Source organism: Jaculus jaculus, chromosome 3 (assembly GCF_020740685.1).
Source record: "Jaculus jaculus isolate mJacJac1 chromosome 3, mJacJac1.mat.Y.cur, whole genome shotgun sequence".
Lineage (NCBI taxonomy): Eukaryota > Metazoa > Chordata > Mammalia > Rodentia > Dipodidae > Jaculus > Jaculus jaculus.
Genome location: NC_059104.1, coordinates 19,612,321 through 19,629,404, shown reverse-complemented (window position 1 = coordinate 19,629,404; position 17,084 = coordinate 19,612,321). Strand labels below are relative to the sequence as shown.

Genomic DNA, 17,084 nt, shown 5'->3' with positions numbered 1-17,084 from the left:
TATGTAACTAAGAACAATCCTCAATTTCTTAGAGCAATCCCAGGGAAAGATTAAACATTGTTCTTCATTTAAATCCTTTCTTTTGGGAGACCTAAGGATTCTTCATTATTACAGAGTCAACTATGCATTTAAAAGAAAGGTTATTTTATTCTCATTTAATTATCTCAGTATGTATAGTGGAGATAAAAGATATGTAGGTCATTTATGTTGTCTTTTAACTCTGAAAGTATGTCTGTTTACTCATTGTTTGATAATTAATATGAAGCCACACAAAATTATTGTAATGCAATAATAAAAGGATCAACAGAACTAAGTAAGCAAATTAAAGAAATTAAAGAGTGAGCTCTCTTAACAATGCATCAAGTAAAGGATCACATACCAATAAAGAAATTCTCAGCAATGCTCAGGAAAATGTATTCATTTGTACTTAAGAAAAAAAATAAATGAAAATTCTGCAAAGTAGAAATTTGTGACAGATTTCCAAATTCAGTAATAGAAACTGAGAGTTTAGCAGACAATAGGATATGGTAGATCTGTACATAGCCACTTATGTAAAGCCCTATTTCTCACTGGCAGTGGGAATGTCAATTGGTACAGTCACTATGAGAGAGCGTGGAGGTATACCTACCATGTGATGCACAACTCTTTGTCATAGTCTCAGAGAAATCTATCTCAAACTACAGAGATACTTGTTCATCAGTGTTCTCTCCATGGCAGAAAGAAATTGGATTCATCCTAGATCTTCATCAGCTAAGGACTGGATGATGAAAATGTGGCACATATACACAATGGAATTGTACTCAGGCTTAAAAAAGAATGACATCGTTAACATGCTGGAAAAATGAGTAGAATTGGAAAATAATCTATTAAGTGGGATAACTCAGGTACAGAAAACAAACATCACATGCTCTGTAGCATAGGCAGATCCAAGCTTAGGCCAATCGTGTGTGTGTGTGTGTGTGTGTGTGTGTGTGTGTGTGTGTGTGTGTGTTGTTATGAGAGAGAGAGTATGCAGATAAAAGGAGCCTATGGGGAGGGAGCACAGAGGTTCCAAGGGAGAAGAGTTGTGAAAGGAACAGATATTAAGTGATATGAAAATGGAAGGGAGAATACTGCATGTAGCAGGGTAAAAGCAAGGTAGGGGGCATGAAGATGAGGATAGAGGAGGTAGAGCAGAATTAACCTAAACTAAGTGTGTGTATTAGTAAAAAAAAAAAAAAAAAAAAAGATAATTGCCAGGCATGGTGGCAGGTGACTCATGCCTTTAGTCCCAGATTTCAGGATGCACAGGTAAGAGGATCACTGTGAGTTTGAGGCCAGCCTGAGGCTACATAATGAATTCCAGGTCAGCCTGGGCTAGAGCAAGGGTCTGCTCAAAAAAAACATTAAGGAAAGTATGATAATGATAATAATATATAACAAATAAACAATGCTCAGTGTGTTCTGGACTATCTCCTGTGCAGGACTTACTCAATGTTCTGACACCTTAACCACGTTGGCCTTTGAGAACCAGTTGGATCAAACACTATTTACTATTGCAACACCCTTAGTAAATATGCCAAATATTACCTTTTAGGTTGGCAATATGTGTAAATATGTTCCCACAAGAATTTCAATATTTTGGTTTCCAAGGTCAGATTGGAATAAGTATTGTTATTTGTTCTCTAACTCAAAAAAATTTGGCTAAATTTGCTTTTATTTGGTACAATGTACTTTTACAATGTTGCAAAAGTCTAGCAACAGCACCTCAGTTCTCCACAGAAAATAAACAATATGGTACCTCACCCTTGATTAAGGCATATTTTGAAGAGTTTTCATAAATAAATGCCCACCTTCTATGTCAATAAGAAGTAAACACTTCCCAACTTCACAGATCTGGGGCTTTGGGGGCTAGTTGTACCCATAACGATGGTAAATGATCTGTTGGCTTAGATTTAATAATGACAATTAATTCCACTTATAAATAAATGAAGCAAAATATCAAATTGTGTATCTCCATGTTAACTCTATATTGTAAGGTTGAAATTTGTCCAACAACACTGACCATCCGTTTGTACCACTGTCCTATTACCTAACTCCAGTAAAGAAATTACTCTAATATTGATAATGTGCAGTCATTTTAGACCTTCAATAAACCTTCTGGAAAAAAAAAAAAAAAACATTGCAAGAACTCTACTTTTTTCTTAATTGGCCTGATGATCTCCAGTTCAAAATGTATTGTTAACTGTGATTCCATTAGGAATATTCATGAGAAAATATGTGATAACAGAGTTTTGAACAGAAATGAAATATTCACTCAAGGATAAATGTACTTATTACACATGATATGTGACCACTAGGTATTTAAAAAGAATTATATATTTCTTTAGCGAAATACAATGTGCTAGTTACTGGCGAATGGGATATATCTGACGCATCGTATGTGTTTAAAAGTAGCCTCACTGTGGGCTGGGAAGATGCCTTGGTGCTTAAGGCACTTGCTTGCTAAACCTAAGGTACCTCTGTTCTACTCTGCTGGTCCCACTTAAGCCAGATGCATAACGTGATGAAGCCACAGGATTGCACATGCGCACAAGGTGGTGCACGCATCTGGATCAATATCAGTGGCTGGACGCCCTGGCATACCAATTCTCTCTCTGTCTCTCTCTCTCTCATAAAACATACAAAAAAAAATAGTCTCACACAAAACAACTTTTAGATAGTTAACACATTCATGGGAGTGTTAAAGTCTTGGTTGAAAACATAAAATTTTGGAATGGGCTGGGTCTGAGGAGATCCCTCGGTAGTTAAAGTAGATTTACATGCCTGTCAAATAGAGCTTTGATCCCAATATCCTCAAAAAGGTGAACGCAAAGTGGAGCAGTTTTCTGCAATCACAATGCGTCTATGGCCATGTGTCAGAAGCCATCTAATCACACCTTTGCAGCAGCAAACCACAAGAGAGACCCTGATTCAGACAAGACTAACAGCCTCAAACTGTCCTCTTACTGCGCATTTTCACGTCGGCAATTGTGTGCCCCTCCCCACACCCACGAATGAGATTGGAATCCTAAGTTAGTATCTGACCCAACATTCGCCGCGTCCTTTATGGCTGGTGACTCATTCCCTTTACACTTCAATTCCTTTCTCTGCCAACGTGTGTGTGTGTGTGTGTGTGTGCGCGTGTATGTAGCAGTTATGCATATTTTATGTTGAAGTGTACTTCCGAAGGGGTTTACTCTATGTGTGTAATGTGTATTCACGTGCATAAGTCAGCATACGATATGCGGCTTAAAAAATAGCATTCAGGGGATAGAGAGCTTGCTCAGCAATGAAGGCTCTTGCCTGCAATGCCTAACGACCCTGGTTCAATTCCACAGTACCCACCAAAAGCCAGAAGCACAAACTGGTGCATGCATCTGGAGTTCGTTTACAGTGGCTAGAGGCCCAGGAGCACCCATTAATTCATTCATATTCTCCCTCTCCCTCTCTTCTTACAAATAAATAAATAAAATATAAAAAAAACAGAATTCAGTGGGCTTTAATAGCTGCTGCGCGATGAAAGCAATATGTCTTTGTCTACTGAACTTTTAAAATCAGACTGCTCACCTGCTGTCTTTTAATATATGAAAGTATTAGGGTATTTTGCATTTGATACAGGGTGTTCTTACCATGGAATGGAAGCTCATCAACATTTAGTGTTAATGCTACATCAAGCAGTACTCTCAACGGGCTAAATTTGAGCTCTGTAGTAAAATGAATGAAATTAAAAGCTTCATGCCCTCCGCATCCGCATCCGCGTTCCTCTGCTCCAGGTGTTTCTGCGACAATCAGACGCGATCCCGCTGTGAACCAGAAGGTGGCACTGCACTCCTCCCTGACGATGCTCACCGCAGGTGCCTTGGGATGATCTCGGAAGAGAAGACTTGAGTGTTTGAGCATTTGATTTGAAATAATGAGACACGTGTGATTAATTTCCTAAAGAATAATTTTACTTTTGTCAATTTGGGGAAATATCTGCACACTAAGTGAAAATGAACAGCTGTTGAGAATAAAAGGAAAGTGCTTCACTTAGACTCGATTAATTTCTATCATCATTGTTCAGAGAGATAGTCCCAGACTTCATTACTCATGTAAACAACATTACATTATGACTCAATGAAAAATAAAGTTTTCTTGACTCTCTATTTTTCGTCTTCCAGCCACAAATTGTGTCTTAATTTTATTGTTTGCTTACTTTAAGACAAAAATCCTACATGAATAATTAGTTTTGTTCTGAAACTATTTTATTCATTAATATTTGATTATTAAAGCAGGAATTTTATGTAATCCAAGCTGGCCTCGAACTCACTAGGTAGCTAAGGGTGACTATGTACTCCTGATGGTTCTGCCTACCTTCAACTCCCAATTGTTGGGGTTAAAAGTGTGAGTCACCATACCCAGCAAAACCTGATTATTCATATTATGATATTAGAGTGCCTCCCTTGGCAAGATGTTCCCCTCTCTCCCCACATCAGTCACATGGAAACAGAAATATACATCAGCATTTGCTCCAACATCTCTACTTTGAGACAACAAGGCCTTTGTAAAATGGAATATGTCATATAAACAAATTGATTTTTTTTTTTTTTTTTTTGATACTGGAGATATTTTAGATCATCTCTGCCGCGGTAAATGTGTCATTTCCTGATAGCAGGGAGAAAGAAGGAAGACTGAGTAAATCTTATTGACAGCTGAAAATGTCTGGTATTGATTATGTACAGGACTACAATGGGAGGGAGCTGCTTTAATAACAGCATCACTTTGAGCAAGTCCTTTATTAATTATCAAAGGTGAAAATAAAAATGGCACCCAGTGAAAAAGTAAAGAGAATGAATGAGAACGACTGCAAAAGTCACTATTTTATGTGTGTATTTATTATGTGCTGTCTGTTTTTATTTTGATTTTTATTTCTGAGGGAGGATCTCACTATAGCCCAGGCTGACAGGGAATTGACTACGTAGTCTCAGGCTGGAGTTGATCTCACAGCAATCCTCCTAACCTCTGACTCCTGAGTTCTGGAATTAAAGGCATGGACCACCATGCTTTGCTTGTGTCCTTTGTTTTCACTAAATTATTTTATTCATACCCAGTAGCAAAAATATGATATATTTAAAAAAGAGAAACAAAATAAAGACATGGGGCTCATCATTTGCCTGAATAATTTGTGATAATAATAATAAATAAATAGAATTCTACAAACAATATGGTTATTTCTTGAAATTTTATTTTTAATGTGGGGAAAATAAGCATTTACTTGTCAAATATTGCATTAGTGCATAGTACTTTCCTATTTGTAAAATGAATTCAACTTTGGCACTATAAAGTACTATATTTTGAATTTGAGTGTGTTGTAGTCAGCTCCATGTTACTGGATGAAACATCTAACCAGACACAGTCAATGAGAGGAATGGGTTTATTTCACGCTTACAGATCCAGGGGAAACATCATCAATGGTGAAGAAACTGCTCACTTCCATAGATCCAGGCAGAGAGAAACAACTGCACCAAGCAAACACCAATGCCAGCAAGCACAAACGGCCAGAGCTCAAACTGTTTTCTTCACATCTTTGGGCAGGAATCAAGGTCCACCCTAAAACACACTTCAGGTTGCACCTCGGGATCCACCCCCAGTGACTCCTCCTCCAGCAGGCTGCTAGAGAGTGAAGCAGGAAGCTTAGCCTTTATCAAAAATGCCTGAGGAGGGCTGGAGAGATGGCTTAGCCATTAAGCGCTTCCTGTGAAGCCTAAGGACCCCGGTTCAAGGCTCGATTCCCCAGGACCCACGTTAGCCAGATGCACAAGGGGGCGCACGCGTCTGGAGTTCATTCGCAGTGGCTGGAGGCCCTGGTGCACACATTCTCTCTCTCACTCTCTATCTGCCTCTTTCTCTCTCTGTCTGTCACTCTCAAATAAATAAATTAAAAATAAAAAAAAAATAATAAAAAAAAATGCCTGAGGATATGGAGTGAGAGACATAGTTCACATTCAAACCATCAAAGAGTGTAAGGGAAAGTTGGTTTTTATCAAAGCCTTTGGTGGAGTATGGATTTTGGCTCAGCATGTCTGGGAGTTACATGTCACTGCCATTCTATTACTCTTGTAATACCAAGAGAAAGCTGAATAAACTGAACCTTTATTTCTTCAGATTGCCTAAAGAAGGAGATTTCAGAACAGGGACACCTTTAAAACCCAGAGAGTCCCACAGGCTGACAGAGATAATCACAATGTGCCCAGAGCAGAAACTCAGCCACTGAGACTTCTGTGGAAGCAGAGCTGGGATGGGACAGGTAGACTGCCCATAAACTTGCTGGAGGCTTGATCTCTGACCTCAGAGATTCTACAAGCTCCTTCCAAGGGGAAGGAGAGAGTCCCCCATCCTCAGGTTTCCAGTAAGGGGAGGGGGGAAGGAAGTGTTATGTCCTAAAATGAAGGCGTAATTGAGCCTTACCTGGTATGTTTTAATCTGAGCAAAATCCACCTGTGCATAAGGGAAACACCCTGAGCAGTCAGCTCCAACCCTTCTGTTTCCACCCTAAAGGAGACAAGTTAGAGAGGCATTCCTAAAGCCAACAGGCTCACTAACTTGGCCATCCTCCCCGCCCCCCTTCCTGCTCATGCACTTTTCCACTGTATGACTAAAGGCCACATTTCCTATCTCACTATCTCAGTGCAGCATATATACTTCTCCACCAAAAGTGAAAGGATTTAATAAAAGGCAGGAAATATACTTAAAAGGCACTGTATTTATTATAGGCTATTTATTACCTAACTAGGGTTATAATGAAAGCTACATATGGCAGTAATATTGAAATTATAAGGCCAAGATTTAAAAAAAAAAATCTGAGATTGCTATGCTAAGAGCTCCAATGGCCAAAAAAAAAAAAGTAAAGAAATAGACAATATGCAAGAACAGATGGATAATATAAGCAGAGAGAAGAAGAATCTAAAAGGAGATTCAAAAAGCAATTCCAGATAACAAAAACACTGTCACTGAAATGAAGAATGTCCTTCGATGGGCTCATTAGTAGACTGAAACATGTTTAAAGAAAAAAAACATCCCAGAGCTTGAGGATGTGAAAATAGAAACTTCAAAAAATTGAAAAGCACAGAAGAGAAAAAGATGGAAAGAGAGAGCAGACTCTCCAGGAACGGCGGGGTGTGGTTAACTACAGAAGCACAGCAGACCCAAGAGTTCTGGAGCAGAAAGGGACAGAAATCATTTGATAAGCAGTAATTACTGAAAACTACCTCAAATTACTGCTGTGCACCAAATTACAGATCCTGAAAGCTCAAAGAACGCCAAGGAAGATATTTGACACAACAAATAATCAGAAGACTTACAGGTAAGATTTTGGCACACAAGCTTTAGCAAAGCAAAGATAAGGTCAGGAAGGTGGCATACATTTTTAGTCCCAGAATTTGGAAAGGAAGCTTAGAGAGGAGGATTGTCAGTCTTGGCCTACTGAGTGAATTCTAGGTCAGCCTGGTCTAGAATAAGACCCTACCTCAAATGTAAAAAAAATAAATAAAAAAAAAAAATAAAATGAAAGAACAGGAAAAGAAAAAAATCATAAAGGAAAAGGATGAAAAATAAAAATTATATCTGACTTTTCCTTAGAATCCATGCTAGTGTAATGAAAGCGTAAGAAAGAGAAATATTTTCTGTTGAAAGAAAAAAATAAAGATGGTGAAGATTTCTAGACCAAGTGAAATTACCATTCAAGAGTGATTTAATGTGTTTCATAAATAATAATAACAGCAATAATAATAATGATAGCAAAATGAGTTTGATGATGTGCACAGCTCCCCATGAGGGGAAGGAAGGATACAGATATATGCCTATGTTTGCATAAGCATCAGGAAATGGAAGTCAGGATGGCAGAAGCAACAGGGTTAGGAGTGATTTTTTAAAAATATTGCAGAAGACACTAGAAAGTGGAGAAACATCCCTTGTTCCTGGCTTGGAAGAATCAATATCGTGAAAATGGCAATCTTACCTAAAGCAATCTACACATTTAATGCAATCCCTATCAAAATTCCAAAGGCTTTCTTCATGGAAATAGAAAAAACAATCCAAAAATTCATTTGGAATCATAAAAAACCTCGAATATCTAAAATAATACTGAGCAACAAAAAAGAGGCTGGTGGTATCACCATACCTGATTTTAACCTATACTACAGAGCCATAGTAACAAAAACAGCATGGTACTGGCACAAAAACAGACATGTAGATCAGTGGAACAGAATAGAGGACCCAGATGTAAGCCCGAGTAGCTATAGCCACCTGATATTCGATAAAAATGCCAAAAATACTCATTGGAGAAGAGACAGCCTCTTCAGCAAATGGTGTTTTGAAAACTGGATAAATATCTGCAGAAGGATGAAAATAGATTCTTCTCTCTCGCCATGCACAAGAATTAAGTCCATATGGATTAAAGACCTTAACATCAGACCGGAAACTTTGAAACTGCTAGAGGAAAAAGTAGGGGAAACCCTTCAACATATTGGTCTTGGCAAAGACTTTCTGAATACAACCCCAATTGCTCAGGCAATAAAACCACAGATTAACCACTGGGACCTAATGAAATTACAAAGATTTTGCACCACAAAGGACACAGTGAAAAAAGCAAAGAGGCAACCTACAGAATGGGAAAAAATCTTCGCCAGCTATATATCTGATAGAGGATTAATATCTAGGATATACAAAGAACTCAAAAAGTTAACTAATAAGGAATCAAACAAGCCAATCAAAAAATGGGCTAAGGAGCTAAATAGAGAGTTCTCAAAGGAAGAAATACGAATGGCATATAAGCACCTAAAAAAAATGTTCTACGTCACTAGTCATCAGGGAAATGCAGATTAAAACTACATTGAGATTCCATCTCACTCCTGTCAGATTGGCCACCATCATGAAAACAAATGATCATAAATGTTGGCGGGGATGTGGAAAAAAAGGAACCCTTCTGCACTGCTGGTGGGAATGCAATCTGGTCCAGCCATTGTGGAAAACAGTGTGGAGGTTCCTAAAGCAGCTAGAGATTGATCTACCATATGACCCAGCTATAGCACTCCTAGGCATATATCCAAAGGACTCATCTCATTTCCTTAGAAGTACATGCTCAACCATGTTTATTGCTGCTCAATTTATAATAGCTGGGAAATGGAACCAGCCTAGATGTCCCTCAACAGATGAGTGGATAATGAAGATGTGGTACATTTATACAATGGAGTTCTACTCAGCGGTAAAGAAAAATGAAGTTATGAAATTTGCAGAAAAATGGATGGACCTGGAAAGTATTATACTAAGTCAGGTAACCCAGGCCCAGAAAGCCAAGCGCCACATATTCTCCCTCATATGGGGATCCTAGCTACAGATGACTGGGCTTCTGTGTGAGAATGAAAATACTTAGTAGCAGAGGCCAGTAAGTTGAAAAGGAGACATAAAGGGTGGAGAAAGGAAGGGAGGAGGATACTTAATAGGTTGATATTGTATATATGTAATTACAATGATTGTAATGGGGAGGTAATATGATTGAGAATGGAATTTCAAACGGGAAAGTGTGGGGGTGGGGAGGGAGGGAATTACCATGGGATATATTTTATAATCATGGAAAATGTTAATAAAAATTAAAAAAAAATAAAATAAATAAATTATACAAAAAAAAAAAAACAAAAAAAATATTTTATTTTTATTGATTTGTGTGTGAGAGAGAAATAAACACAGAAATAGGCAGGAACAGATAGAGAATGGGCATGCCAGGGCCTCCAGCCCTGTAAACGAACTCCAGATGCATGTGCCCCTTGTGCATCTGGCTTATGTGGGTTCTGGGGAATTGAACCGAAGTCCTTTGCCTTTGCAGGCAAGCACTTTAATGGCTAAGCCATCTCTCCAGCCCTTTTTTTAAAATTTATTTGAGAGTGACAGACAGAGAAAGAGGCAGAGAGACAGACAGAATGGGCTCACCAGGGCCTCCAGCCACTGCAAACAACATCCAGAGGCATGAGCCACCTTGTGTATCTGGCTTACATAGGTACTGGGGAGTCGAGCTTTGAACCAGGGTCTTTAGGCTTCACAAGCAACTGCTTAACCGCTAAGCCATCTCTCCAGCCCCAGGGATGTTTTGATATAAGGTTCTCACCCCACAGGTGAAGTTTTGTTAGTTATAAATATATACCACATACTCTAGGACCAGTCATAGAAACTTATATGTGAAGAGCATACAGAGGAGGTACATAAATGTACCAATTAACAGCATAAAAGCTGGAAATAGTAGACAAAATAGAGAAAGAAATGACCCACAAATTTGATGTTATTCAAACTATGCTAATCATCATTTACCTCCCCCAATCCAGAAGTCTAACTATTCATATCAATTAAAATACAGAGCTTGTCAAATTGGATGGAGAATCAAGACCTGCCTACAGACACAGACAAACACACACACCCTGCACACACAATGGGTTTAAGTAACTCATTTTACATGAAACAACATATGGACTAAAATAAAGAAATGTAGAAAGCTACACCATGCTAACACTGATGAGAAGAAATAACTCTGTTAGTGTCAGAGTAGACTTCTCAGCAAGGAAAGTTTTCAAGGGTGAAAAAAAGGAGTTTCAATACACTAAAAAGTCATAACCACCCTTAGTATACTCACTTATCAGCAGAGCATCACAATACATGGGACAAAAGCTGTTCAAGGAATATCTCAGTTTCCAGATAACAGCAGATACATGACCAATGTTCAGCATTGTGTCATTAACTAATTGCAACCCAAGCTCTGAGATTATATTCCATGTCAGAAAGAATAGCCCACCTCAAATTAATGATGACAATGAATGCTGGGGCAACAAAAAGAAATTCCCATCAACATCCATGGAGTGATTTGATTCAGGGGTCCTCCATAAACTTAGGTGTTCTGGATGCTAGGTTTCCTACCTGATGGCAATTGGAAATTAAAGCCTCCTGGAGGTGGTGTATTCTTAGGCGAGGGCTTATGGGTGTTATAGCCAGTGTCCCCTTGCCAGTGTTTGGTACATTCTCCTGTTGCTATGGTCCACATTATGTTGGCCAGGGGGTGATGTTCAACCTGTGCTCATGCCATAGTTTTCCCTGCCATCATAGAGCTTCCCCCTCTAGCCGGTAAGCCAAAATAAACCTTTTTCCCCAAAAGCTGCCCTTGGTCAAGTGTTTTCTGGCAGCAATGCAAACCTGACTGCAATAGTGGGAATGTAAAATAGTACAGCCACTTTGAAAGACCGTGTGGCAGTTTGATTATAAAACTACAATGATATGTTCTTCCTATATGTTCTAGTAATCACATTACTACAATTAATTGAAAACTTATGTCCACCCAGCAAAACAGCATATGGAGATTTCAGCAGATTTATACAAAATTTGCCCAAATCTCAAGAAACTAAGTTTGCTTTCAGGAGATGAATATATCAACTTTGTTATATCTAAACAATGTAATAGTATGCAGCACTAAGGCGAAATATGCTATCAAGCCGTGAAAAGACATTGAAAAAGTTGTAATTGCTGGTCACTAAGAGAAAGAAGCCAATTTAAAGGTCTAAAAAACAATATAATGCATATTTATAGAATCAGTAGAAACATCAGTGGTTGCTAGGATTTAGAGGGAAAGGAAGCAGGCATGGATAAGTGAAGCACAGAGAAATCTTAAGATAGTGACACTAATCTCTACTATATTACAGTGGCTGATGTGTGATATTATACATCTGTCCCGACACAGGAGGCAAAACAAGAAGAAACTGAAATGTAAATCATGGATTTCGATCAAGGATTATAATCACGTCAGTGCAGGTTAATTGACTGTAACCAATGTCACTTTTTTAAACAAGAAATATTTTTAAACAAGATGTTCGACTTGAAGGGAAAACTATCTAGTATTCATTATGTTAGAGCAATTTACCTCTTCTTAAAGACAGATTGCCCTACATGTAGCAGCTATGTACAAAAAATGTTTAAAAATTGTCCTTGGTTTTAGAATGATAAATGAAAAACATTTTTAAAATTCTCCAATCGAACAAGGTATATAATGATTTTTGTATGTTGTTGGGTTTTTGTTGTTGTTGTTAAAACAATGGAAGCAAAATAACGCACTGGCATATAAAGATAAGAGTTGAATGAGCGTGCCACTAATGGAGAAAGGGGACATTTACTCAGAACCAGTACTTTTCCCCATATCATCTCCATTTGACAAAAAAACAAACATTGGCTGTTTAGTTTAAAACCAAAAAGAGAAGTGCACTATGGTTGTGCACATGCATCAGTTATTTTATGTACAATAAAAGAATGGGGAGGGGGATAATGAAAGAATAGAGAAAACTATACTTTAGTAGTCAGCATGTGGTGGAACGCAATTGCAGTTTTCTAATTGAGAATGTATTTTTGGTCTATAACAAAGTTCTGGAGTAAAGTAGCAGGTTCCCTCTTCAGTGGACACCTCGTGTCTGTTGCTGGAACACATCAACTGCGTCTTCATCTTCCATTTCCAACTATGCAGGTGTGTCTGTTGCATTGATTGGCTGCCTGTTAAAGCAGAATCTGATCTGCCTCATCGACACATATTGTCAGTTACAATAGCCTGCATGAGTTTACTAAGTGGTATATGCCTCTTAATCTTAAACTGCACCACAGAACCATCCTGCCCCACAGACTTAATATGATCATTAATATTAATATGATCATTGTCCTCAGTGTTGACTCCTTCCTTGGCTTTCTCATTGGCCATGGCAAATGCTGGGTCTCCTCAGCAGCTGCCTCACAATAGAGGTGTCAGGTCCACACCAAAGGAACACACAGGCAGGAGAGGCATCATTGTTTCTGTACTGTGTGTGCCTGTCAATGCACACGTTCATGTGTGCACAGGTTTACTAATGTGTGTGCAGATGGATGTGCACATGTGTGTGAGTACAGAGGCAAGAGGGCAGCCTTAGATTTTATCCTCATGAAAGACATCCTCATATTTTGTGGCAGGGCAACATCTCATTAGCTGAAAGTTCACCAGTGAGGCTAGTCTGGCTGGCTAGTGAGCTCCAGGGATCCTCAAGGCTCTGCCTCTCCCAGTGCTAGCATTAGAGTCAGACACCACCATGCCTGGCATCTTATGTATATCTGGGAATTAAACTCAGGTTCCCATGTTTATGAGGCAAGTAATTTTCTGACTTACCTATCTCCCCAGTCCCAAGCATACCACCCAAATACGAGCAGACGGTAGCAGCAAGTATTTTTGCATGCAGAAGTAGGGTATATATTATCATTCACTCTATTTTCTCCTCAATTTTTCTGTGACCATATAGCAGCTTTCTAAGTTTAACTTTATCAATTAAATAATCATATGTAGGGAGCCTAGAGTTTAATGGAACTGCTCAATATTTTATGACATAAATTGTTTTATTGCATAATAACAATGGCTGTTCCTTTTAACATTTTTTTCTGATTATCTTCAAATAATAAAAAAAAATCAGCAATCTGGGCTTAATTTATATTTAATTTGGAATGTGGAGGGAAATGCTGTTTACTTGATGTATTTGGTAATTATGAAATTACATATATATGACAGAGAACAGTGCTCATTAATTTTCCTTGGCTAGGAAATAATTTTAATATGCTTTCATTTAAATTAAATTTATTTCTTTGTCCTGGAATATATTGCAGATTACTTAAATGTAGAGCACAATTCATAATAAATAAATCTAGAATCCTTAGATTTGCATGAAAAATACACACATTTTCCTTTATTGCATTTTTTGTTGCAAAATTTGAAATAAGCTTATCTGACAGCCATAATCATGAAAACCTTTTGAGAATTTATATAAACAGATTGAGTATTTTGCACATGTGAAAGTTGAAAGAATGTGATTAATTCATTGTTTACATACAAATTTCTGCACTGAAAGTATTTCCTCTTTCTGTTAAAAAGTCTCCAAGTAGGGACCAGCCTTGAGTTTATAGCTGAGCCCTCTCTGTTCCTGCCATGCTTTCCCTGTAAAGATGGATTATATCCTGTGCATCTGTAAGCTGAAATGAACTTTTCCCTTCCCTAAGTTGGTTCTGGTCATGTGTTTGTTCATAGCATTGAGCAAATCATTGATGCAGTCACAACATGGTAAAATACATAGGCAACAAAGAGAAAGAGGAAGGGCCAGGCTTATCATTTTAACCAGGAGGTATGTCAAGAAAAAGGACTTGATCCTTTCATGGAGCCCACTTGATCTAATCCCTTCTGGAAGCTTTTCCTTCTGATATTCTCACAGTGACATTCAAAGTTCAACAGGAATTTTAAAGCATAGTCACAGGAATAGTATAATATTATATTTATTTATTCTGTTATTCTTACCAGACTGTCTACATGCTTATAACTACAGAAAAATATTCTTTAAAAAATATTTATTTAGTGTATATATCTGTTCATGTGTGAGTCCAGGTACCCAGACATGTCACATGATACATGGGTATGTCAGAGGACAACTTTTATGAATGAGCAACACCTCCTACCTCATTTGAGGCAGGTTTTTCTCTCTCACTCAGTTATTTTCCGTTGGGTTTGCTGAGAGTTTGCAGGAAGCTCTGTCTCCTTCTGCTGCCTTGCTGTCAGCATGCTGGGATTACAGAAGTCTTCTATGACTTCTGGCTGTTTTCATGGGGTTTGGGCAGGATGGCACTGAGGTTCTTGGATTTGAGAGGTGAGCCCTTATCCACTAAGCCATCTTCTAACTCCAGAAATAACAGTCCCTTTTGAATCTCTGATTCAGTGCTTTGGTGAACTCAGGGCCTAATCTTTACAAGAAGTGCTATAGAAAATAAATATCCTATTGTCTGATGAAAAAAAAAAAAACAGGGAAAAAGGAAGAATGGTAAGGATTTAAGTCTTTTATAGCTAAATTCTCAGTCTTTAGAAATGTTTATGTTTCATTTTCCATTCTAGTTAGAATGTATAGACAGCCATTTTTATTTATTTACTTATTGCTTTAAATTTTGCTGACCACTGGACCTTTCTAAGAACCCAGGAACATAGTTCCACAGTCTTTTTGTTACATATGTGTTTGATGTCACCTCTGTCCCTACAATCAGCATTTGTGAGGTATGGGAATAGCTTTTTGGGCAGCAAAATAGTCCACCCTATAACAAATATATATTCCTCCTATGGCAGCTGTGCTGGTATGCTATATGAAACCCAACAATAAATATTTTAGACTATGAAAACTATGTGAAGTATATTAATATTTTGACCATGTTGTTTTACAAGTTATCACTTCTTCAAATGAAAATATATATATATATATATCTGAGAGATCTTTAGGCCAATTTACTTTCTTGATATACCTGTAAAATTTATATCTTCACTTTATAGTTGAAGCAAAGCAAATAGAACTGATTCTCAGAAGATTAGAGCCCCTTGCTGGAATACACATGTACCCTATGAGATGGAGATGGGGAGAGTTTCCATCTGAAACTGGAGCCAGACTCCTGAAGCCCGTGGTTGAGCCTTGCTGTGTTCAGGCCATATGCAATACATATGGTGGTTTTCCTTACAACAAATGCACTTCATCCAAATTCCATCCTAGGGGTTAGTTTCTGTTTCCCATTATTTGAAGATGAGAAATAAGATAAGTTATAGTATCTTCCCTAGATCCCCAAGCAGATTAAAGGAGCAGGATACAGAGATGATGCCCTGGTTAGAAGTTCAATGCTCATTCCCACCCTCAGACCTACCTGATAATGCCTTTGCATATTTTATCACTGAAAAACAACATCCTCATTGAAAAACTGCCTATTGGACATAGCTGGGCAAGGTTTCTATGAATTTAATAATCAGTATAAGTTTTCTGAAGCTTGGAAATGTGCTTAAGCACATAAGAGAACAGAAGAAAACAAATACCACTCACACATAAGAGGGGGTTAGCAGAGCACATCTACTATGCTGTTTCTGATAATTTTTATTAGGCCTTTGCCATCTCACCTTTCTCATGGTGTTTTCCAACACTGTGGCCTTAGGATTTGTTTTCCCATAATCTAAGAGAGAGTGAGAACAAAATTTAACTTAAAGTCATAACTGCATTGCTCCATCCACAATCATTATTACAGATTCTGAATTCTGTTATTGGGGAAACAAGTTATTTTACAGTAATTATCATTTGAAAAGTCTACAACTTAAATCAAAGAAGTGTCAGGAGTTAAAGATAATTTGTTGTAGATTTATGGAGATTCTATCATACTGGGGACCATTTAGGAAGGCTTGAATTATAAACAAGTCTAAGAATTATCAATGAGGATAGGACTTAGCAGAATGATTCAATAAAATTGTGCTCCTTCAAGATAAATCAATAACGCATATACAATTTGGTGTTAAGCAGGTCTATCCATTTTATTATACCATAAAATATTTTTGACCCATTGGCTGGAGAGATGGCTTAGCGGTTAAGCACTTGCCTGTGAAGCCTAAGGACCCCGGTTCGAGGCTCGATTCTCCAGGACCCACGTTAGCCAGATGCACAAGGGGCACACGCATCTGGAGTTCGTTTGCAGTGGCTGGAAGCCCTGGCGCGCCCATTCTCTGTCTCTCTCTCTCTATCTATCTATCTGCCTCTTTCTGTCTCTGTTACTCTCAAATAAATAAATAAAAATGAACAAAAAATTAAAAAAAAAAATATTTTTGACCCATAATGTAACCAATGATATAAGATGTTCATTGCATTTTTTGGAATGTGCACATGTGTGTGGTATGCACAAAAATGAGAGGCTTTATGATTTGGGCACATGTGTATGTGCTGGTGTGTGTATAAGTGCATGTGCCCATGCATGTGGAAGCCAGAGCTTGACATGAAGGGTCTTCTTGTATCACGTTCTGCCTTGTTTACTGGGTTAGTGTTTCTTGAATCCAGTACTCACCTGTTCATCTAGTTATGCGAGAACCTCATCCTGGAAATATTCCTTGTCTCCCAAGTGTTGAGCTTCTAGGCAGCCATCAGTCTCACTTGGCATTCACTTGGGTGCTAGATAAAAAAAAAAAAAAAAAAAAAAAAAAAAAAAAAACTCAG

At 38.0% G+C, this 17,084-nt stretch overlaps 2 protein-coding genes across 3 annotated transcripts in view; one reads left to right on the top strand and one right to left on the bottom strand.

Annotated features, from left to right (window-relative positions):
• Gpc5 (glypican 5) overlaps nt 1–17,084 on the top strand; it is a 1,425,487-nt gene that overhangs the window by 780,550 nt on the left and 627,853 nt on the right. The gene's annotated exons all lie outside the window — the stretch shown is intronic.
• Nucleotides 12,477–12,775, bottom strand: LOC101603736 (small ubiquitin-related modifier 2-like). The gene is made up of 2 exons (XM_012950970.2): nt 12,623–12,775; nt 12,477–12,539 (listed from the first exon to the last, which is right to left on the bottom strand). The coding sequence occupies exons 1-2, from the start codon at nt 12,773–12,775 to the stop codon at nt 12,477–12,479; spliced, it is 216 nt and encodes a 71-aa protein (XP_012806424.2).